Below are 24,814 nucleotides of genomic sequence, written 5' to 3' on the forward strand. Positions count from 1 at the left end.
CCTCAATGGTGGGATGGGGGTTGGAGGTTAGCATTTTGTGCTGGTTGTGATCATGCAAAGGTGGGTGGGGATGACTTTAGCCTGAATTTCTTGCCACATAAAAATGCTACACCTTTCACTTTGGAACAGATTGGCTAAAAATGCTACCTTAGGCCTCTTCCAGCGAACACAAAACTGCTGGTAAATCTATTGGCTTAGCATTGTGGCTTATCAGTCTGACAGCAGAGATCTGACAGAGCATTTGCTTTGGAAGGAAGGGAGAGAGGGGCAGTGTGGGCTAAAGGAATGTGTCTCAAGAGAAAATAACACGTCTGGTCTGGGTTAAAGGTGAATGTCTCCAAGTCCCACTTCCACTGGTCCAGGGGTTATTGTGGTCGGCCTGTGCCGAGTTGTTAAGATTAGGGTGACAAGGCTAGAATTTTGAGTGCTAGTTGGCTGGGAGAGACGTTCATGGAGTGGAGGAGCGACGGGCGGATAGTGGAAGGCTAGTGTTGTCAAGAGCTTCAACAGCATACCTCATTCTGTAGGGGAGTTACTGCCATCTGTCTGAGCTGAAATATGAAAGGAGAAAGAGGATCCAGAATTAGACATGTTAGATCAGACAAAGGGAATCCCCATTCTACAGGTCTATTTTTCTACCAGACATCTCTCTCGCTCAGATCCAATAGATTTACTGCGGCATGCTTGACTAAAGTAACATTAGCGTGTTATCAACCCTGACATCAATAGTATATCTTCCTTCATGGTTGTACATTTCTGTCAGCACCCTCTCTCAGATCAGGTCAAAAGCTACAACAAGGGCAGTGGTGAGGGAAACATTGCAATAGATCTATGCTGACAAAAAAGGTAATTATATGTTTGATGAAGAAAAGTCTCTGTATATTTAAACACTATGATCAAACAGTGCAATGGTATGCATCAAAATATGCTGCAAAGCAGCACAAACAAAAAATACAGATTTAAATCGGACATCTTCATGTTTTGAAGGCCTTTTTGAAAAACTGTCAGACTGTCTGATATTTTTGTGATATTTCCACACCACCTTTAGGGACAGGTACAGGGCAGAGATGATGGGAGGGGGACCTCCTTGGGTCCTCAGTAGAGGGCGCCATGAGACCAACCTTTTCTGCCTCATTTGTTCTGATTGCGTATTCGCAGGCACCTCCTCTTTAGCGGCGGCTCCAGCTCGGGGCTCCCTGCCCCTGCTGCCAGGGGAGCGCTGATGCTGCATGACACGATGGCCGTCTTGTCGCTGGACTTTGGCAGGGGCTGGATGACACAGCCAGCCTTGGGCAGCAGCAGTGCATAGGCGTGGTCGTCATCATCGTCCAGATCCATAAGGTCGCCGTTGGCTTCCAGCTTGCCTTCCCAAGTGCCCCCCTGCACTGCCTCCTCACTTGGGCCCCTCTTACCTGGTTCCCACTCTGGCACCAAGCAGCTGTTCTCCTTCAGCGCCTCCCGCTCCAGCTCGCAGTTGGCTGGTTCGCCGCAGCCTCCTCCTCCTCTCCGGCCAGGGTCAGACAGAGGTGTGGGTAGCGTGCTCCGGCTGGGGCCGTCTGTGTGTTGACTGCAGCCATTTACTATGACATCACAGGGGGCAGGTGGGCTGCAGGGCTGGGTCCGTGGTGTGCCATGGTGATTTGTGAGCTGGGTAGTGTAGGAGTTTTGGTTTGGCTGTGGGGATGGTGATGTGGCCTGGCTACAAGGCAGGAAGCCTGGCTCCAGAGAGTCACTAATGGCCTCCCTGATCTCCTGGCTCATGTCCTCTAGGCTGCTGTCCTCCTTCCCCTGCCCAGAGGTATTCAGAGGGGATGGTCCAGAAGGTGGGGGGCTGGCTGAGTCCCCGTCTCGTTCCACCTTTACCTGGACACTGGGCACCACCCGCTGGATGACCTGCTGCAGCCGCGATCGCCGGCCCAGAGTCAGGTCGATCACGCCCTCGGGGAGGGAGGCCGTGGTGGAGGCACACCCCGGACTCTCAGTCTTCACGGTCAGGTCCACCACGTCAGTCCTACTCCTCTCAGAGCCAAAGCGGGCCAGATCGTAGCCAGAGAAGCCCGGGGAGTGCACCCCGGAACTGGAGGGCCCAAACTTGTGATCCCCTCTGGAGGAACCAGGGGAGAAGGGCCTGTGGTCCTCCCCTGATGCACTGGGAATGGGGTCGTTGTTGTTGCTGGGTTTGTCCTTGGAGGTCTTGGGGTTGAAGGGGAAGGGTATGGGGATAGGGATGGGCACCGGCAGGGGCACGATTACAGGGTAAGGGACTAGCAGGGTTGGCGGGGGAACCAGAGGGGCGAGGGAAGGCATACCAAAGTTCATCATGGGTGGCATAAGCATGGGCCCGTTTGGCATCATGTTGGAGTGGAAGGGAAAACCGGGTATGTGTAGGCCTGGATGGGGTGGCATCATCCCTGGGGGGTTCCCTACCAGGTTGGGGTTGTTGGAGGGATGGTGGTGGGATGAGAACTGTGTCCTGTGCATAGGGCTGGATGGTGGACCCAGGGTTCTCGGCGGGGGTGGTGGTGGTCCGATGCCAGGGATCATGGGGTTGGACAGGGGGCTGTTAGGGCCTGGGCCGTGGGGAGGTGGGCGGAGGAAAGGTGGCCGCATCTGCTGCATCATCTGGTGCTCCATGAAGAAGGGCAGGGGCACTGGTCCCCGGGGCGTCATCACCATTGGGGGGCTACCCAAGGGGACTCCCATGGGAGAGTGCAGAGAGGGGTGTGGGGGAGGGGGTAAGGTGGGGCTCTCGTGGGGTCTGGGAGTGGGGTTTTTGGAGGAAGGGGAGCAGACAGTGCCTGTCTCAGAGGGAGAGGCAGCGGTGGAGCTGGAGGGGACTGGCACAGAGGGGTTTCCCCCAGGGGAAGGGGCTTTGCGGCGTAAGTCACCCAAGGGCGTGCCCCAGGACTCGGGGGTGAGGAGCTGCGCCCCGGTGCTGCTCTCCGACTTGCCCTCCACAGGGCCGTGTCCTGGGTTACACAGGCCCCCTGGCAGCGCCGCCTGAGTCTCTTTGTAGAAGATGTCCATCTTGTACTGGTTCAGGCATTTGGCACTGCAGAACTGGAGCCTCCGTTCACCAGCACCAAAGTCCAGGTACTCCTTGGTGTGGCGGATGTGTTTGCACCAGTCACACACCTGTAACACAAAACACAAGACAAAAGACATCATCAGGTATAATGCATTACAGATACCACACATAAGCAGTTAAAAAAGTCAGCAACATTGCCCTTTTGCCATGTGGTTATTCAAACAACTTTGGTAACTAGAATGTAATCTCTCAGCCTCACACAGTATCTGCAGATTAGGTACACTAAAACCTGGATTGTAATTAAATTAACTGGTCAAATTTTGTTTTGTTACACCAAGTAAATAAAAGTAAATCTGCATGGCATGTTTGTATCCTCGTTATTGAAACCCATCTGTATTTTTGTGCTTCCATTGCATAATGGCACATGTATAGTCTATATGTAGTGAGTGAGACAGAGAGATTTTCATACTAACTTCACACTGCTATGACCCTTCAGGTACAGGTAATGTACAACACATGGCAACATCTTGATAAATGCTTACAACGTGAGGAAGAAGTAGCATTCAACTGGCTTTAAACGTGAGTGCAAATCTGGATCAGCGTACTTAAAGCTTTTTAATGAAAAACACTTTGTCCAGACATGTAATTCACATTTACACCTGCCATGGGGTTTTCACCTCTTAAACTTCCTTCATAAGGAGGAACCACTCCGATAAACATGAATCCACTGAGCCGTGTGTGACAGTGGCCACAGGCACAGCCGCAGGACATAACAGCCTCAAGTAAAAGGTTTTCCCTGTAAGGCATGATCATAAGTGGGGGTAGATGAATGTGGTGGCTGGGTGAGATGGACAGACGGAGACAAGTGAACAAGCTGCCAGTAGGGGGCATGGAAGTGAGAGTGACAGCTGGGTGGAGTTTTACATGTTCTGGTGAAAATGGCTGCTGAGAACCACCTAGGTGGGTGCTATGATGCATCGCTATTCACTACTGGTGTGCAACTTTAATATGAGGGTTTTGGATATTTTTATTGCATAAAAATATTCTGATTAATGAATTGACTGCATTAAAATGGAATTGACTGCATTAAAGTAGAATTGAATGCATTAAAGTGGAATTGACTGTGTTTAAATGGAATGTGATTATCGAACCCTACCCCGGGGGCATTACACACATTGGTCAGGGCAGGGGAGCAGCCTGGCACAGCTTGTCAACACTGTGGGATGCCAGGGCCTTGTGATGCCAGGATATTTTTCACTGGCTACAAAAGTTTCCAAAATGCTCACTGTGAACGTTCAATCATCATGTGGCTGTTCGTTTCCATACGGTTAGTTTCATTAGTGTACCTGAGATAATGAACATGACCCTGGTGAGTGGATGGCAATGGGTGGGCCAGGGAGATGGGTACAGCCCGGGCACACAACTCACTCTGCCAGCTCAGAAGGACGTGACAGCGACTCACTGAAGATAATTAAAGCATTAATCAGCTGTCAGACCCATGAACGACGTTCATCCATCACACACACCATAATCCCCCTTGTTGAATGCTAATAAATTGTGGGATGCTACTGGAAGATGACTAGGTTCGGCTCACAGACATACATGTACTGTATGATCCTTATGATCCTAACCATTTAACGTTTCAGAGCTCACATATATGCCTGCCACACTTGAGTCAAATTTCGATTTGAACACGCACACAAGCACGCAAACACACACACGTCATGACAACTTCAGATTTGGAACGGTCATGGAACCCTCATAATAATATGCTACTCTTGTGTCATCCTCCTCTGAAACCTGGCCTGATTCAGTGATTTGTACCTCATTTTTCACTAAACTAGATTTCCCATAAAGTACTTAGATCTCAGTTGATAGGCCACCCTGATTCATTCAATCTTCTTTAATCTCTCTTTTCCATCCCTTCCCCGTCTCTCAACTGACAGGTCACACATGTCAAAGAGATGGACAAATCAGTCAATGACAATCTTGTCCATAATTGGATTTTAATGTTAAACAGAGGTCTCCTCCATCACTAGATTTCAGTCAAATGGCCACTGTTAGAAAGGCTGTCATAATGTAGACATGACCATCAGAGACCATATCTGTAGTGCTCTGTACTGTTATAGTGGCGCAGCATTACAGGACCAAAGACTAGTGTTCCATATACTGTCAGCCTGGTTTCATAGACTAGACGTAACATAGTAAACAAAAATCTGGTACACTCAAATTAGTAGGATATGTTACGTTTGGTATGGGTACATAAGACAGAAGGTTACGTGTTCGAATCTCATCACGGACAACTTTAGCATTTTAGCTAATTAGAAACTTTGCAACTACTTACTTTTTTTCTCTACTTTGCAACTACTTAGCATGTTAGCTAACCCTTCCCTAACCGTAACCCTGTAACCTAACCCTAACTTTAACCTTAACCCCTAGCCTAGCTAACGTTAGCCACCTAGCTAAGGTTAGCATTAGCCACCTAGCTAACGTTAGCTACAACAAATTGGAATTCGTAACATATCATACGTATTGCAAATTCAAAACATATTGTACGAATTGTAATTCATAAGATATCACATAAATTGTCATTCGTAACATATACAAATTGTAATTCGCAATATATCATACGAAATGGATGATGGAGATCCACAAATTAATGTTACGTCTAGCCCTGAGTCCAAGTTGATACTGTAGCTCGGTACTCTTACAGGTGAGTGATCAATAGTCAGCCCTTTAGCCTTGATATCAGTAGTCTTCTTTTTAAACTGTCCATTTGGTACACAATGACCCATAGCTAAAAAAGTCTGAAAAGTGCTCTGAGAGTTGGGTTCAATGATGGTAAGCCTGGATATTTTAAATTATAAATGTGTTGACATTTTCTTGGGCTAAAAAAGAAGACAGATGGAGAGCAATTAACGACTTTCTGCACCGTGAGTGAAATTTCACTGTGCATTACCATAATGGAGTTATTTTTTATCTCTCTCTACTCACTTCCTCTCCTGCACAAAGATGTTTGCAGTTTAATGTAATTATGGTCATTTATTTCAACCACGGCCATCATACTGGCGGTCACTCTGGCTCGGTTTAACCATTTGCTTTGCTGTAGGTAATTACCTAGCTACCTGGGCCTCCCGAGTGGTGCAGTTGTCTAAGGCACTACATCGCAGTGCTAGCTGTGCCACTAGAGATTCTGGGTTTGAGTCCAGGCTCTGTCCCAGCTGGCTGTGACCGGGAGACCCATGGGGTGGCGCACAATTGACCCAGCGGTGTCTGGTTAGGGGAGGGTTTGGCCGGGAGGGATGTCCTCACCACAGCGACTCCTGTGGTGGGCCACAGCTGTCACGGTAGCCAGGTGTATGGTGTTTCCTTTGACACAATGGTGCGGCTGGCTTCTGAGTTAAGTGGGCATTGTGTCAACAAGCAGTGCGGCTTGGTTGGGATGTAATACTGATTTCTAGTTTGTCTAGAGAATTTTGTTTTTGAAAACCTCTCCATCTCGCTAACCATCTGGTTAAACACTTAACAAAGTGATCAGCAAGAGAACAGATTCTGATACTGTGTGTGATAGTATGTGCTGGAGGAACGATATCTGATGGGGTGGAAAGTATTATTCGGGAAATTATATTATGGGGACCAGTATCTGCTGGGGGTACAATATCTGGATCATGATAATCTTATGAAGCTTGCAAAACAAAGTGGGTATATTCCATCACAAATAATTTAAATGCATTCATTGAACCTGACACGATTCAAATAGAAAATGGCCAATGTTGTAGAGCTGATCTTTACATGTGAACCGCATGTCCAATTCTATTACTGGATTGAAATGTATTGAAATGTCACCAAAAAAAATGGTCAAGATAAAATTGGCAGAAAATTCCTCATTATGGAACTATGAAGAGAGAACACAACATCTGGATCTAACACAATGCAGAATGAAAATGGGAAAATAAAACAATTTGAATGAAAAAAGTATGTGATTCACTTTAAATCAACGTAATTGTTACATTCTCTAAAAACAAACCTCTTTCCATTATTCAACACATCAAACAGTCATGAATATCAAAATATGTCATTACATTTCTAGCCATCAAAAACTTAAACTCTATCTTTGTTAAACGTTTTAGTCCTTACAAGCACATCGCTGTTTGTCTTGAAGACAAGCCTGGGCGTATCCTTAGAATAGCTGTGCTGGGGTAATTTCTCACCACGGCCGTCTTCGTCTCTCGCCTGAGGGGAGAAATAACGGCCTCTTTTTACGAACGGACAAAATAAACAGGTGGACAGAAAAGAAGAAGGGAAAAGAACAACAAACTTATGAATGGAAAGACACCGACAAAGGTAAAATGGTGAACATGCATTTGGGTTGTGGAATCATATGCAGGTTCTCAGCATCATAAAATAAAGCCATGTGGAACGTGTGTGTGTGTGTAGTAACTATAGTTAATTGTTCACATTGACAGCTAAAGAGCCTAGATGTTATATTGGCATTATGAACTGTGAAAGAGGGGAATTCTATGAGATTGCAGATTAATCTAAACATTGTTATCAGGGGAGTAAATGCTGCATTAATCATATTTAAAGACTTCCAAGGAGAAACAACTGTTTAACAATATCACAAGCAATGTCCCAGTAATAAAGGTTAAAGGAAAGAGGATATGGGATTTAAAATTCACCAGCACCACTGGGTTGACGGGATGCTCTCTCTTTTTACATTGGCACTAGACACTGTGCAGTCACATCTATAAGCATTGAAATTTACACACACACACACACACACACACACACACACACACACACACACACACACACACACACACACACACACACACACACACACACACACACACACACACACACAGATGTGTCATTGTGTCATTATCCAGTCTCCATTTTGTGCTGTGACCCTCTGGTCCTGTGCCAATTCATTTACATATAGTGCTAATGAGGTGCTGGCACAGTGAACGAGGCATGAGGGGCACACACACACATACACAAACAGAGAGAGAGAGAGAGAGAGCGATGGAGAGCGAGTTCAACCAGCACCAGACATAGTGTCGGGTGAAAGTACAGTCATACAATGGGGACACCACGTCCTTTACTGGGAATCAGGCACAACTGTGTTGTATGACGAGACTGAGAGTATGAAGGAAAACCGACTACCTGGTGATAAACCCAGACATTGGCTATGAAAGTGCCTACCCGCTATGGGTAAAACATTTGTCCATCCAGAGAAGTCAAGCTGCATTTTGAAACAACTTTCCTTTCAAAAAATCATATAATCATTGGCCATCATTTCTAATCATCAGTTGCTGTTGCAGTGATTATGGGTGACGATGACCCACTCTCCACTTTTTGGAAGGAAAGCTGTTTCAAAAGTTACTCTTCCTCAAACTACTCCTTGGCTATTAGAAATGTTATTTACGCAAATATTACCACAGCTTATTCCCCTGGAAAATCCAGTAACACTTTTTATCACAGAAAATATGTGATGTCTTATTGTTGGAAACACTATGACAACTAAATACAGTTGCAGTCTGGCTAAAGTGTCCGGTGTAAACATGGCATCACAGTTCCACACCACCAGTATCTGTGCCCATTGGTGACTAAGATGCCCAGAGGCAGTGGCACACCAGCTGTCACTGTGCAAGCCTCCATCTGGGCATCAGTGCCTGCACAAGTGTGTGTGCTTTTCACCTGTCAAGACGTGTGTTTCCCAAAAGGTATACCCTCACATATATACACACACACATACCCACAACAACAAGAAACAGACAATCATGGAGACGTCCCATCGCACAAATACACACACATACACACTCACACATTCTCAAATGCATCTAGCACAAATTCACAACTTTCCACCCACCTGGGACAACACACATCTTTGGGCCAACCTCCTCCTTCTGTCCTCTCATTAGATTAATCAGCTAATAGGAAATGTTCCTTGAACATTCTCTTTTTGTTCATGTTTGGTTGTGGGATAACAAGCTTGTTTAAGCTTGTCAAGTAACTTATGTACTGCTGTTGTAAAAGTGATCTTCATGTCATATTACAACGATCTACAAAGTCAGTGTTTATTTATCTGACTAACATTTATTCTGTCGGTAGGTGCGCTGATTGGTCCAGCCAGGCCTCTTTGTTGTGATTTCTAATGATCATCAACCTTTACCTAAAAAATAAATACAAAATCTAAGCCCGAAGGTATCTAGCGGGGATAGTTAGACTTTGAGAGGAAGAGAGAGCATGATATGACCATGTCTGTGTAGTGCAAGTTCAAGCTCTGGTTTCTTCCCTCAAACTACTCTCTAAGTTTCCCCCTTTCCCTTTTTTTGTATTAATCGCTGTCAGCTATGAAATAATCACCTCCCTCACTAGGCTCTCCTGCTGCGACATGGGGACCTATAGGTTCCCTAGCCAGGACTGAATCACAAAGAGGACAGGTAACACACTTCATCAAACACACACACATCTTATTCCGTGTGTCTTCCTTGATACTGGATCCAGATGGTAAAGTAAATTGCAGAGTGTGTCAGAGCAGTGCAGGCAACCGACAGCCTGTGTATAAAAATTTGTGTCTGTTTGAGGTGATGTGACATTACTGGGGTTACGTAAAGAAGCACTTGCCTGGAGGGACCTCAGAGACAAAGACAGAGATGGAATTTTACAGGTCTCTAGAGGTGTATGGAAAGATTCCTGAGCCATGAAAAAAGATAGACGTATTACATCAGAAATGGGTTGTAAAATACAAGCTAGGGCCTCTTCACTTGGACTTTACCCTCTCTAGTGCTTTTACATGATGTGAGGGGAGGGCTGAGAGAGAGAGTGTGTGTCTATGTTGAATGCCTATGTGAAATAAACCAGACTAGTCATTAGATGAGCTCAAAACTGGATCAAAACTCTTCTACCCCCAGCCACCCTATCACATGGCTGAATGTTGGTATTATTCCTGGTGCACTGGATGGATGGTGTTGTGCAGTGGCAATGGAGGAAACTGAATCCTCCTCACCCGCGCTCGCCATAAGAGGAGATTGGATTACGCGGACGAAGCAGCTGTAGATATTTAGCGAAACATGATGCGTCTCCACTGCCCACCCCTACGCCACCCTACTCGCTATGTCCTGGCTCCCCTTTCAGACACAAACAGACAAGATACGTTTTCAGCCATGCCATTTTTTTTGTTGGAAAAACTGGAGGGTTTGGAGTTGTGGCCAATCTTGTGGGTGCATGAAAAAAGAAACATGTGGATATCACTTACACAAATGGCCTGCATGAATGTGAGAGTGTGAGACATAATATAGAATCTGCACCTCCTCAGCAGACAAGGACTTTCTGTGCTCTAGCCATGTCTGTTTTCCTAACGTGGGAATTCTGTCCCTGGATAGCTCTTCACTTTGGTCCTTACTCACTGAAATGCAATATCACTTCAGTTGTGCTTTTGTTTATATATCTACGTACAGCACTCATAGAAGTGTCAAATAAACTTAGACTTTAGTGTGAACTGTCACTTTACGACTAGCAATACTTAACAAATGTGGGAGAAACCACAGCAGGTACAAGGCAACTCATGCTATGAAAATTGATAATGTGAACAGAAAAAACTGGATTCCCGTACAGTATCTTAAATTATCAGACATATGTATACTTTCATTTCAACAGCCGGTAGCATACAGAGCTATGCTAAGTGATTATGTTTTGATGAAAAAAGGGAAAGGAATAAAGACATAAATAAAAACATATCATACTTACACTGTAATTCCTTACATATCCAAGCTTAGGTATAAGAAAGAAAGCAGAATGTTTAACTTCAGAAATCAGGACAAATTAAAACACTATTTACTTTATGGTCTGTCTTTGTAAAGATAATATATACTGATAATTGGAACCAATGCATGTTTGAAAGTCAACTGCATAGGGTGTGACTGAAACCGTGTTTATGCATGTTCAATGATGAAACCACAAGCCAAGGATGGATATTGGTTTTGTGTTATTCTACTACAATGGGTACTCAAAAGAAAGGCCAAAACTCAGGAGCGAAATATCCAAAATACCTAAGCTTCTGGGCTCCTCACCCAGCCATCTAGTGGAGATATTGTACAAAGTTGAAAGTTGGTCAATACAATTCCTAAGGACTGACAAGTGTCCTACAGCATCTTAATCTGAGAAATCAGGAAGAGTGGATGTAGGGAGGAAGTGATGTATGTCAGTACATGTATGTACCACATGGTCTTGTGTGCACTTGCATAATTGGTTCATTAATGAGATGGGAGTGTTAAGAAGGAGTTTACCTTGTTTCTCTTGAAGTAGGCTCTGCGGCAGGCGGCAAAGCATTTCTCACTGCAGAAGCTCTTCAGCTCAGTGCCCATGTTGAGGGAATAGCGTTTGACGCCAACCTTCTGACACCATGCGCACATGATCTGGACGTTAGACACATCCTCGTCTGGGGGACCACAAACACAAACAGACACAATGTGAGGATAACTGGATAACACTCCAGCCAACCCCCCCCCCCCCCCCCCCCCTCCACCCACCCAAACAATCTGACAGCCACCTGTCAAATCTCATCATGTGAATGATCCGACCAACAATGCATCCTGACAGTATTCCCCTTCCAGGCAAAAGAGGACAGTGCTTCCCACCCCAAGTTTTTTTTCCTGCAGTCATGAAGGCAGTTAAAGACATTCTAACTAGACAGATGCCCTAAGAAATCGCTGTGGACAAAAATTGTTTGTCGATTTTAAAATGCTTCAGCTGAAGTCTACCTAATTAAATTGCAGAGGGCTTCATTGGAGATTCATTAGAACATGGAAACTAAACACCCTCCATGACATCAAATGGGTCTCTCATCTTAAACAAGGGTTGCTGGGTAATTTACATTGCTTTTTTTGCCCCTCAGTGTTGTACTATGTGGAGAGACTTCTTCCTGTGAGACTCACAATTATCACATTATGACTAAGTGTGTGCAAAGGTGAAAAGAAATGTGCCCATTAGTCTTTCACCTCCGCTCGCTCCCTTATCACACTGTGGTGGGTACTGGGAATGCTTTTTCCCTCTTGTTAAGCTTAATAGATCTATAGTGCAAATCTGTTTTAAAGGAAAGACATTTTCAATTAAGGGGAATAATTCCCGGGAGGCCCAAAGATAGCACCGTGGCCACAGCATGCATATTTTATGCTCCTTTATGCTCCTGCTGCATGGCCCATATTGAGAGATCTCTGTAGAGGTAGGTGTGAATGGGGGTAGAAGAGCTATATTAATATTAATTTCTTCTTTCTAGAACATTTTCCTGGGGTAGTTCCCCCTCTACATGCCTCCATTATTGCATTGTTTTATGTCTAAAGTCCCATGGCAACCTAGCAGTAATTAAATAAAATATTTGGCAACAACAAACAAGTTGAAGTGTGGCAGGTAGCCTAGCGGTTAAGAGCGTTGGGCCAGTAACCGAAAGGTCGCTAGTTCGACTCTCCGAGATGACAAGGTGAAAAATCTGCCGATGTGCACTTAACCCTAATTGCTCCTGTAATTCGCTCTGGATAAGAGTGTCTGCTAAATTACTAAAATGTAAAGTGTTCATTTGAAAGCATCTAATTATTTTCATACAAAAAGGTCACTTGACGTGGTATGTTTGCATTCAGATTTTTCTGGCCTTTTTCTCAGCTATCGTTATGCGTTTCCTTATTAAAGAACTCACATCTGCTGGGAGAGAGCCTTGTACTGTAATTACGCAGCGCCCATATTAAATACCTCTATCATCCAGTGTACCTGCACCTCAAAAGCCCCTCTATTGCTCTTGCAGGGCATATGAATAATTCAAAAGGGGTACAAGTTGGATGGGCGGTGGGAGGGGGAGTGGGAGTGGGGGCGGTTGGTGTTGAGCTGTGAGAGAGGGACCATACCATCTGTTTTTCCCCCTGTGCTGTGTTAGGTTGTGTGAGGCTGTGAGGCCGCCTCTAGGGTGATGCCATGGCACTCTCCTCTCCCCATGCAGGCTGATGAGCCTCTTGAGTATCACGGCACACTTGAAGCCCTCTGTCCATGTACATTTCCACTGAGTTGACCAGGTGATACTGACACTTAAACAGTTGGAGAAGGGGAGCCTGGGGTGTCTGTCTATGTATTTACAGACCTTTGTTCCTCATTTATCAAGTGATTGTAAAACTGACAGTGGATTTGAGCACTGAAATGGCAGTGATTCGTTAGATTCGTACTACACTGTTATGTATATTTGGGATTCGATTGTAGGATCCATTCTGATAGTCCTTAAAGTGCAAGCTTAAACACATGCAGTATGTTTGTTGTTTTTAGGTGTGTGTGAAGTGTTTTACCTGCTGGTGGCTTGATCATGGGGGGTGGGATCAGTGGAACTATGATGGGCATGTTCCCATGCTCCCTGGTGCTGGGTGTGGAGGTGGACGGGGTGGTGGAGGACTCTGTCACTCCGTTCCTCAATATCGGTGTAGAGTGGGAGCTATTGGCTTGGTTTGGGGAGACATCACTATTCTCCCCCGATCCTCCTGGGATTTTTGGTAAAGAGTTTTCTGAGGGAGACAAAGTGAGTGTGCTGGTCTTTCTGGAGTTGCTGTATGTAAAGCAATGGAAATGGACATCATTGATCACTTCAATGAATCCAAACAAATATGCTTTTGATGCAAGATGGGTGTCCTTTGTGTTACCCTGGAAACCATGTTGGCAGCTTTGATTAGATAAGGCCCTATGCTTGCTCAATGCCTGATGTGAATTTCTACAATTTTATCCAACATTATAATCAGGGATCACCATGTAGAGATTCCAGAGACACTTGTTTAATCACCAATAGGAAAGCAAAGTGCAGTTTCCTGCTGAAACACAACTACACCATAATGACTGGATGATGCAACTACAGCAGATTTTGAACTGGATAGCCTGACTGAATTGCCTCATCAATCATGATAAACTACTGCCAAGTTGCAGCAGTACTTTCCCCAGCCTCTGTCCCTGACCCTGCAGAGGGAGTTTGCAACTCAGCATAGACAGTAAATGTCACATTTTGCATCACTTGTAATACCACTTGCAAAACCGTATTTTTAGATTAAGAAGTATGCTCCTGTGCACAGAAAATAGCTTTTTCAATGAATCAACAACTGCAATGACCAGATAAATAAATATCTGTCTCCATGGTTATGCTCACCTTTCAGGACAGAGATGTGTTGTTGTGCCTCTCCATCTGGGTAGTTCCGTATGTCGATGTTGTCCTGGACTCTCAGGTCCACCTTGTCATAGCCATACCAGCCAAGCAGCTCATTCATGGTGTTCTCTGCAAAACTCTGCAAGACAAGAGACACAATATTTGCCATTAGGATTAACAAGCATGAACCTCGTTTCACTATTACATCACAGTGTAATGAGGGGAGCAATGAGGGATAAAAGTGGTTGTTTGCATATGAACAAGGTTTTCTCCCCCAAAAACACACAATAAAGGAAATGCTTGTTATATGAAACAAAGCTACATGTTTTTTGAATGGGTTGCTCCAATTTCCTGCAATAATGCTTAATATATTCACAGTAGCAATTATTCACTGATGGCAGAATCCTAACTAGAGATACGTGCACACGTACTGGATCAGGACAACTTGACAGCTGACTTATCCCAGACTGGTTTGATCAAGGCCTCAATTTACCAACACATAATCTAATAGTTTGATCATAGCTTTTTACAGTTGATTTCCAGAAGCAATCCACATGAGTAGCATGTAACAAGTCTATACTGATCACAGCACAACAATTCCACATTGTCTACGTATCATACGTTATACAGAATTCCCAACCCATTAAACCATGACTGAGAACGACCACAGAGTTATTTTCACTGCACTTCCACTGCAAATCTACACAGGCAGTAATATCCAGTCAACCCCACCTCACGTCCTTACATGTAAGGAGCACAATAGTGTTACTCTATTAAGACAGAACCCTCTGCCCCTCATACATTAAACCTGAAAATCTCAAGACACTCTCATAGTAGCAGCAGAATCGTATGTAGACAGAGTTTGGTCATCTTTAGTGTTGCTACTGTATGTTCATGTTGTATTTCTAACAGTTCAATTAGCTATCTAATTAGTGAATGCTACATGCTGACCAGACCGGACATGTAGCATGCGCGAGCGTCGCAAAATAAATTTAGAAATCTATGTTATTCAATTATTGCACCAACACTGCTCGCGCGCGCCAACGAGCGTCTGCGATGCCAAGGGCTAAAATAGAACTCCTGTCTATTTCTGACGCAGATTGCGCTGAAAGTCCTGCCTCTCCCATCTCCTCATTGGTTTATAGAAGCAGGTACCCACGTGACATCTCCTCATTGGTTATACCCACGTGGGTGATTGAAAGGCGAACTATTTGCCGGTCGTCATGGTAATACTATGAAAGTTTAGATGTCGATCACCATATAAGTTCAAAGATGAAAAAGCCTGGAAGGAGGAGAGATGACTAGAAACGATTCAGTTGGCCGTTTTATATGTGGATTAATTGTCGGAGTAGAGGACCTTGCGCATTTCAGGTAAAATAACAACTCAATGTTTATATCCCAGGACAAATTAGCTTGCAACAGCAAGCTAGCTAAATAGGACAAATTAGCTAGCAAGTGCAAGCTAACTAGCTAAATTGCCATACATGTTTAATGCTTTTTGACCTGTCCCCAAATTAATGTCATTGGTTCGATATTTTAACCTGCTTGTCGTGGTCGCGTTTGGTGTAGGGGGACAAAATAAATGTATGCACGATAGCGCACGATGGCGTACGCGTGCAGCCGGTTTGGGTTCCGTGTTAGGCTACCCAGGAAACATTAACATGGCTGCCATAGCATTATGTGATGTCATGTAAATGACAAATACAGCTTTCTGCCTGCAATTTCAATGGACAATCTCTCTCTCTCTCTCAATAAATCCAAGATGGCGTAGCAGTCAGACGTCTTTGTCTTGTCCCATGTACATATCTTTTTATATCTTTTTATTTTTCTTTGCATTCTTTTAAATATTTTTCCTAAATCCCAACTTCAAAATACTCTCCTGCAACCCGCCTCAACCAATGTGGTGTGGATCTGGTTTTTTTTCTAAAGTATTTCTACTTACATCGGAACTGGAACTCCTCAACTGAAGCTAACTAGCTACCAGCTACCAGCTATCAGTCAGCTAACCACTGCTAGTGGTCATCAGCTAACCTTTAGCTCGGAAAGCTCTCGCCAGTTCGTACAACGCGTTTCAAACCAGAGCATACCGGACCGATTTTTCTCTCCATATCCCCGGATTCCTACCACAAACTCTGAACTTTTTAATCTGGACCATTGCAGCTAGCTAACCGCAACCCGGGTTGACTACTCCTGGCCAACGTTTCCATCCCAGAGCAAGCACCAATTAGCCTGGAGCTAGCCCATGCTATGCCCATCTCCCGGCGAGGGATCCTGGGCTACTCCTGAAGCCCACTCCTCGGCTACAATATCCGGACCCCTTCTACTGCCGGTACGGGGCACAGAACCCTGCCGATTCTTCACGACTTGAATACCGACATAATCTGCCCGAGGATTCCAACAGACCCCCCAGGCGCGACGTCACCTGAAGGCCCATTCTGCTAACCGCGGCCTGCTAGCTATCTAGAGCATATTGGACTGATAGCTGATCCATCGGACAGTTTCTTGGACCCCTCTGCTACTTGGAACTCTACTAATTCCACGACTGGTCTATCGACGTCACCGCACGAAGAGGCAAAAACAGACTTTCCCCCATCGCGACATCCCTCTAAGGCCCTTCTGCTAACTTGCTAGCCCCGGCCTGCTAACTGCTAGCTTGCTAGCCCCGGCCTGCTAACTGCTAGCTTGCTAGCACCGGCCTGCTAACTGTCTGAATCGCCGTGTCCCCAGCCAGCCCAACCACTCACTGGACCCATACGATTCACTTGGCTGCGCATGCTTCTCCCTAATATCAATATGCCTTGTCCATTACTGTCCTTGTTAGTGATTACTGTCTTATTTCACTGTAGAGCCTCTAGCCCTGCTCAATATGCAACCATGTTGTTCCACCTCCCACATATGCGATGACATCACCTGGTTTAAACGTCTCTAGAGACTATATCTCTCTCATCATTACTCAATGCCTAGGTTTACCTCCAATGTACTCTCTTCCTACCATACCTTTATCTGTACATTATGCCTTGAATCTATGTTATCGTGCCCAGAAACCTGATCCTTTTACTCTCTGTTCCGAATGTGCTAGATGGCCAGTTCTTATAGCCTTTAGCCATACCCTTATCCTACTTCTCCTCTGTTCCTCTGGTGATGTAGAGGTTAATCCAGGACCTGCAGTGCCTAGCTCCACTCCTACTCCCCAGGTGCTCTCATTTGTTTACTTCTGTAACCGTAAAAGCCTTGGTTTCATGCATGTTAACATTAGAAGCCTACTCCCTAAGTTTGCTTTATTCACTGCTTTAGCACATTCTGCCAACCCGGATGTCTTAGCCGTGTCTGAATCCTGGCTTAGGAAAACCACCAAAACCCCTGAAATTTCCATCCCTAACTATAACATTTCCCGCCAAGATAGAACTGCCAAAGGGGGCGGCGTTGCAATCTACTGCAGAGATAGCCTGCAGAGTTCTGTCTTACTATCCAGGTCTGTACCAAAACAATTTGAGCTTCTACTTCTAAAAATTCACCTTTCCAGAAAAAGTTTCTCACCGTTGCCGCTTGCTATAGACCACCCTCTGCCCCCAGCTGTGCCCTGAACACCATATGCGAATTGATTGCCCCCCATCTATCTTCTGAGCTCGTTCTGCTAGGTGACCTAAACTGGGACATGCTTAACACCCCGGGCTTCCTAAAATCTAAGTATGACGCCCTCAAACTCACACAAATTATCAATGAAACTACCAGGTACAACACCAAATCCGTAAACACGAGCACCATCATAGATATCATCCTAACTAACTCGCCCTCCAAATACACCTCTGCTGTTTTCAACCAAGATCTCAGCGATCACTGCCTCATTGCCTGCATCCGTAATGGGTCTGTAGTCAAAGGCCACCCCTCATCACTGTCAAACGCTCCCTAAAACACTTCAGCGAACAGGCCTTTCTAATCGACCTGGCCGGGGTATCCTGGAATGACATTGACCTCATCCCGTCAGTAGAGCATTTTTCTACAGCTGGCCATGCTTTCCACCTGGCTACTTCTACCCCGGTCAACAGCCCTGCGCTCCCCACAGCAACTCGCCCATACCTCCCCCACTTCTCCTTCACCCAAATCCAGATAGCTGATGTTCTGAAAGAGCTGCAAAATCTGGACCCCTACAAATCAGCCGGGCTAGACAACCTGGACCTTTTCTTTCTAAAATGATCTGCCGAAATAGTTGCAACCCATATTACTAGCCTGTTCAACCTCTCTTTCGTATCGTCTGAGATTCCCATAGATTGGAAAGCTGCCGCAGTCATCCCCCTCTTCAAAGGGGGAGACACTCTAGACCCAAACTGCTACAGACCTATATCTATCCTACCCTGCCTTTCTAGGGTCTTCGAAAGCCAAGTTAACAAACAGATTACCGACCATTTCGAATCTCACCGTACCTTCTCCGCTATGCAATCTGGTTTCAGAGCTGGTCATGGGTGCACCTCAGCCACGCTCAAGGTCCTAAACGATATCATAACCGCCATCGATAAGAGACATTACTGTGCAGCCGTTTTCATCGACCTGGCTAAGGCTTTCGACTCTGTCAATCACAACATTCTTATTGGCAGACTCAACAGCCTTGGTTTCTCAAATGATTGCCTCGCTTGGTTCACCAACTACTTCTCCGATAGAGTTCAGTGTGTCAAATCGGAGGGCTTGTTGTCCAGACCTCTGGCAGTCTTTATGGGGGTGCCACAGGGTTCGATTCTCGGGCCGACTCTCTTCTCTGTAAACATCAATGATGTCGCTCTCGCTGCTGGTGATTCTTTGATCCACCTCTACGCAGACGACACCATTCTGTATACCTCTGGCCCTTCTTTGGACACTGTGATAACTAACCTCCAGATGAGCTTCAATGCCATACAACTCTCCTTCCGTGGCCTCCAATTGCTCTTAAATGCAAGTAAAACTAAATGCATGCTCTTCAACCGTTCGCTGCCTGCACCTGCCCGCCCGTCCATTATCACTACTCTGGACGGTTCTGACTTATGTGTGGACAACTACAAACACCTAGGTGTCTGGTTAGACTGTAAACTCTCCTTCCAAACTCACATTAAACATCTCCAATCCAAAATGAAATCTAGAATCGGCTTCCTATTTCGCAACAAAGCATCTTTCACTCATGCTGCCAAACATACCCTCGTAAAACTAACCATCCTACCGATCCTCGACTTCGGCGATGTCATTGTCACGTTCGTCTTCTTGAGAGAAAGTGGACCAAGGCGCAGCGTGTGCAAAATACATCTTCTCTTTATTTTGAAAAGAGCGAAAACACCAAACGAACACTATACACAAACTAACAAAACAACAAACGACCGTGAAGCTAAATAACGTGAGTGCACAGACAAGCAACAAACGTTCAACATAGACAATTACCCACAAACACATGATGCCCATGGCTGCCTTAAATATGGCTCCCAATTAGAGACAATAAACCACAGCTGTCTCTAATTGAGAACCAATCTAGGCAGCCATCGACATACAAACACCTAGACAAGACATTACCCCCATTAAACCTACAAACCCCTAGACAAACCAAAACACATACTTCGCCATGTCACACCCTGACCTAACTAAAATAATAATGAAAACAAAGATAACTAAGGCCAGGGTGTGACATAACCCCCCCCTTAAGGTGCGAACTCCGGGCGCACCAGCATAAAGTCTAGGGGAGGGTCTGGGTGGGCGTCTGTCCACGGTGGCGGCTCTGGCACTGGTCGTGGTCCCCACCCCACCATAGTCACTACCCGCTTTCGTAGCCTCCTCCAAATGACCACCCTCCAACTTAACCCCACTGGATTAAGGGGCAGCACCGGACTAAGTGGCAGCACCGGACTAAGGGGCAGCACCGGACTAAGGGGCAGTACCGGACTAAGGGGCAGCACCGGACTAAGGGGCAGCACCAGGATAAGGGGCAGCACCAGGATAAGGGGCAGCACCAGGATAAGGGGCAGCACCAGGATAAGGGGCAGCACCAGGATAAGGGGCAGCACCAGGATAAGGGGCAGCACCGGACTAAGGGGCAGCACCGGACTGAGGGGCAGCACCGGACTGAGGGGCAGCACCGGACTGAATGGCGGATCCTGGCTGGCTGGCTCTGGCGGATCCTGGCTGGCTGGCGGATCCTGGCTGGACGGCTCTGGCGGATCCTGGCTGGACGGCTCTGGCGGATCCTTGCTGGACGGCTCTGGCGGATCCTGGCTGGACGGCTCTGGCGGATCCTGGCTGGACGGCTCTGGCGGATCCTGGCTGGACGGCTCATGGCTGGCTGACGGATCTGGCTGCTCATGGCTGGCTGACGGATCTGGCTGCTCATGGCTGGCTGACGGATCTGGCTGCTCATGGCTGGCTGACGGATCTGGCTGCTCATGGCTGGCTGACGGATCTGGCTGCTCATGGCTGGCTGACGGATCTGGCTGCTCATGGCTGGCTGACGGATCTGGCTGGTCATGGCTGGATGACGGCTCTGGCTGGTCATGGCTGGATGACGCTCTGGCTGGTCCTGGCTCGCTGACGGCTCTGGCTGATCCTGTCTGGCGAAAGGCTCTGGCTGATCCTGTCTGGCGGAAGGCTCTGGCTGATCCTGTCTGGCGGAAGGCTCTGGCTGATCCTGTCTGGCGGAAGGCTCTGGCTGATCCTGTCTGGCGGAAGGCTTTGGCTGCTCCTGTCTGGCGGACGGCTCTAGCGGCTCCTGTCTGGCGGACGGCTCTAGCGTCTCCTGTCTGGCGGACGGCTCTGAAGGCTCATGGCAGACGGGCGGCTTTGCAGGCTCATGGCAGACGGGCGGCTTTGAAGGCTCAGTACAGACGGGCAGTTCATGCGGCGCTTGGCAGACGGACAGTTCAGACGGCGTTGGGCAGACGGGCAGTTCAGGCGCCGTTGGGCAGACGGGCAGTTCAGGCGCCGTTGGGCAGACGGGCAGTTCAGGCGCCGTTGGGCAGACGGGCAGTTCAGGCGCCGTTGGGCAGACGGGCAGTTCAGGCGCCGTTGGGCAGACGGGCAGTTCAGGCGCCGTTGGGCAGACGGGCAGTTCAGGCGCCGTTGGGCAGACGGCAGACTCTCGCCGGCTGAGATGCACTGTAGGCCTGGTGCGTGGTACCGGAACTGGAGGTACCGGGCTAAAGACACGCACCTTCAAGCTAGTGCGGGGAGTAGCAACAGGGCACACTGGACTCTCAAGGCGTACTATAGGCCTGGTGCGTGGTACCGGCACTGGTGGTACCGGGCTGAGGGCACGCACATCAGGGCGAGTACGGGGAGAAGGAACAGTGCGTACAGGGCTCTGGAGACGCACATGAGGCTTGGTGCGTGGTGCCGGAACTGGTGGTACCGGACTGGAGACACGCACCTCAAGGCTAGTGCGGGGAGCAGGAACAGGGCACACTGAGTTCTCAAGGCGCACTATAGGACTAGTGCGTGGTACCGGGACTGGTGGTACCGGGCTGAGGGCACGCACCTCAGGGCGAGTGCGGGGAGAATGATCAGTGCGTACAGGGCTCTGGAGACGCACAGGAGGCTTGATTCGTGGTGCCAGCACTGGTGGTACTGGGCTGGGAACACGTATCTCAGGGCTTGTGCGGGGAGCAGTAACAGGACGCACAGGACTCTGGAGACGCACAGGAGGCTTTGTGCGTGCTGTAGGTACTGTCTTCACCAGACGGCTAGCACGCACCTCAGGACGAGTATGGAGAGCTGTTCCCGGTGACATTAACTCACCAACACGTTCGTTCGGACGGATGCCGTGCCTCATGCACCAAACCAATACATCCCTCATAACTCTCTCCTCCAATTTCTCCATTAACTCCTTTACTGTCTCTGCGTCACTCTCCTCCAAATCCGCCCTCACCGGCTCCTTACGGTAAACAGGAGGAGTTGGCTCACGTCTCTCGACTGACCCAACTAAACTACCCGAGAGCCCCCCCCCCAAGAAATTTTTGGGTTTGACTTACGGGCTTCCAGCCTTGTTTCCGTGCTGCTTCCTCATATCGCCGCCTCTCTGCTTTCGCTGCCTCCAGCTCAGCTTTGGGGCGGCGATATTCTCCTGGTTGAGCCCAGGGTCCCTTTCCGTCCAATATTTCCTCCCATGTCCACGAGTCCTGGTTTCTCTCACGCTGCTTGATCCATGGTTGGTGGGTAATTCTGTCACGTTCGTCTTCTTGAGAGAAAGTGGACCAAGGCGCAGCGTGTGCAAAATACATCTTCTCTTTATTTTGAAAAGAGCGAAAACACCAAACGAACACTATACACAAACTAACAAAACAACAAACGACCGTGAAGCTAAATAACGTGAGTGCACAGACAAGCAACAAACGTTCAACATAGACAATTACCCACAAACACATGATGCCCATGGCTGCCTTAAATATGGCTCCCAATTAGAGACAATAAACCACAGCTGTCTCTAATTGAGAACCAATCTAGGCAGCCATCGACATACAAACACCTAGACAAGACATTACCCCCATTAAACCTACAAACCCCTAGACAAACCAAAACACATACTTCACCATGTCACACCCTGACCTAACTAAAATAATAATGAAAACAAAGATAACTAAGGCCAGGGTGTGACAGTCATTTACAAAATAGCCTCCAACATTCTACTCAACAAATTGGATGCAGTCTATCACAGTGCCATCCGTTTTGTCACCAAAGCCCCATATACTACCCACCACTGCGACCTGTATGCTCTCGTTGGCTGGCCCTCGCTTCATACTCGTCGCCAAACCCACTGGCTCCAGGTCATCTACAAGTCTCTGCTAGGTAAAGCCCCGCCTTATCTCAGCTCACTGGTCACCATAGCAGCACCCACCCGTAGCACGTGCTCCAGCAGGTATATCTCACTGGTCACCCCCAAAGCCAATTCTTCCTTTCGCCGCCTCTCCTTCCAGTTCTCTGCTGCCAATGACTGGAACGAACTGCAAAAATCTCTGAAGCTGGAGACTCTTACCTCCCTCGCTAGCTTTAAGCACCAGCTGTCAGAGCAGCTCACAGATCACTGCACCTGTACATAGTTCATCTGTAAATAGCCCATCCAATCTACCTCATCCCCATACTGTATTTATTTATCTTGCTCCTTTGCACTCCAGTATCTCTACTTGCACATTCATTTTCTGCACACCCTACCATTCCAGTGTTTAATTACTATATTGTAATTACTTCGCCACCATGGCCTATTTATTGCCTTACCTCTCTCATCCTACTTAATTTGCACATGCTGGATATAGATTTTTGCACTGTATTTTTGACTGTATGTTTGTTTATTCCATGTGTAACTCTGTGTTGTTGTATGTGTCGAACTGCTTTGCTTTATCTTGGCCAGGTGTCAGTTGCAAATGAGAACTTGTTCTCAACTAGCCTACCTGGTTAAATAAAGGTTAAATAAAAATAAATAAATACATATATATATGGCTCAGAGTAGCACTATTGTCTCACACGGACAAGGGGGCTCACCATGGAGTAGGGCGGGTTGCCATGGAGATCACCCGCCTTTCCTGCCCATGGGTGGGCCCGCTCATCTCGAACCTGATGAGACACGAGTCATTTCATTACATTCTGGCATTGAACTGTCAATCAAATAGTACTCAATCAAGCATTTAATTGTCAATTACGGGCTGCCCTGTCAATACCACTGGATCAGGGAGGTAATTTCATTACATGAAAGCGTAATCAACATCAGTTATAACATCAGCTCAGAATCAAAAACTGCAGACGTGGAATCACAAGGCATGATATACAAGTAACATTTAGCCAAAGAAAAAAGGCAATGTTTTAGAAATATAAGCACTGATAATATACTTATATCTTACACCAAGAACAGACTGAGACAATACTAGGCTAGCTGCTTCACATGCCGATCATGTATATATTCATACCACATCTACTAAAGCGAACATCATGTCAAATCAATAATAATTTTGTTTTCATTATGACATTTGTAATCTATGCCCTAACCGATGATTTGCTTTTCAAAAGTTTCCTAAGCATCCATTGATAATACTGCCAGTCTTTAGCAGGGATGACCAGACCCTTAAGTGAGGTTATTCATTACAATCAGTTGGTCCAACACATTCGTTCAGGGTGAGGTGAGTTACCCCAACATCAATTCGGAGTGCAGCTGCACGAGACCCGATGGTAATGCCTGTGGTAAATTTGGGTTGACTTTGAATATCCCTATGGGGCTAGTTAGGGACCATCCGTAAATTACACAATGTACATGGGACAATATGTTCAAATTCCAATAGCTCCAAATTTCAATGAGTTAACCACCCCGAGGACTAAGTTTGGGAAACCCTGTCTTAATATACCAAATCTAAAATAAGGCAAAATCAGCCGTCCTTTAAAAAATGTTTGCCTTCTGCCCCTCTAGAGCAGTTGAATATTCCAGTCACTAGGTGTCACTAAGGATGCTGAGAGTCATATCCACCACTTCACTGAGACTTCTTAGTCACTACACTCACAACAACATAACATGAAAAGGCACAATGTCTGAGTTTCATCACCAGTCAATATCAATACTTATGGAAATCAAAAGATATAAACACATCAATAGTTAGTGAAAACAAAATCTAAGACATCAAACACAAAAGGTCAAT

At 46.6% G+C, this 24,814-nt stretch overlaps 1 protein-coding gene across 1 annotated transcript in view; it reads right to left on the reverse strand.

The window, feature by feature from the left end:
- Nucleotides 1-1,131: 1,131 nt before the first annotated feature.
- sobpa (sine oculis binding protein homolog (Drosophila) a) overlaps nucleotides 1,132-24,814 on the reverse strand; it is a 35,342-nt gene continuing 11,659 nt past the window's right edge. Inside the window, exons 2-8 of the mRNA XM_039009090.1 lie at nucleotides 23,673-23,744; nucleotides 14,199-14,334; nucleotides 13,357-13,569; nucleotides 11,320-11,471; nucleotides 10,781-10,804; nucleotides 7,166-7,261; nucleotides 1,132-3,135 (exon numbers count right to left, since the gene is read on the reverse strand). Coding sequence (XP_038865018.1) covers nucleotides 1,132-3,135; nucleotides 7,166-7,261; nucleotides 10,781-10,804; nucleotides 11,320-11,471; nucleotides 13,357-13,569; nucleotides 14,199-14,334; nucleotides 23,673-23,744 — 2,697 coding nt within the window. The remainder of the gene's footprint in view (nucleotides 3,136-7,165; nucleotides 7,262-10,780; nucleotides 10,805-11,319; nucleotides 11,472-13,356; nucleotides 13,570-14,198; nucleotides 14,335-23,672; nucleotides 23,745-24,814) is intronic.

Source organism: Salvelinus namaycush, chromosome 15 (assembly GCF_016432855.1).
Source record: "Salvelinus namaycush isolate Seneca chromosome 15, SaNama_1.0, whole genome shotgun sequence".
Classification (NCBI taxonomy): domain Eukaryota; kingdom Metazoa; phylum Chordata; class Actinopteri; order Salmoniformes; family Salmonidae; genus Salvelinus; species Salvelinus namaycush.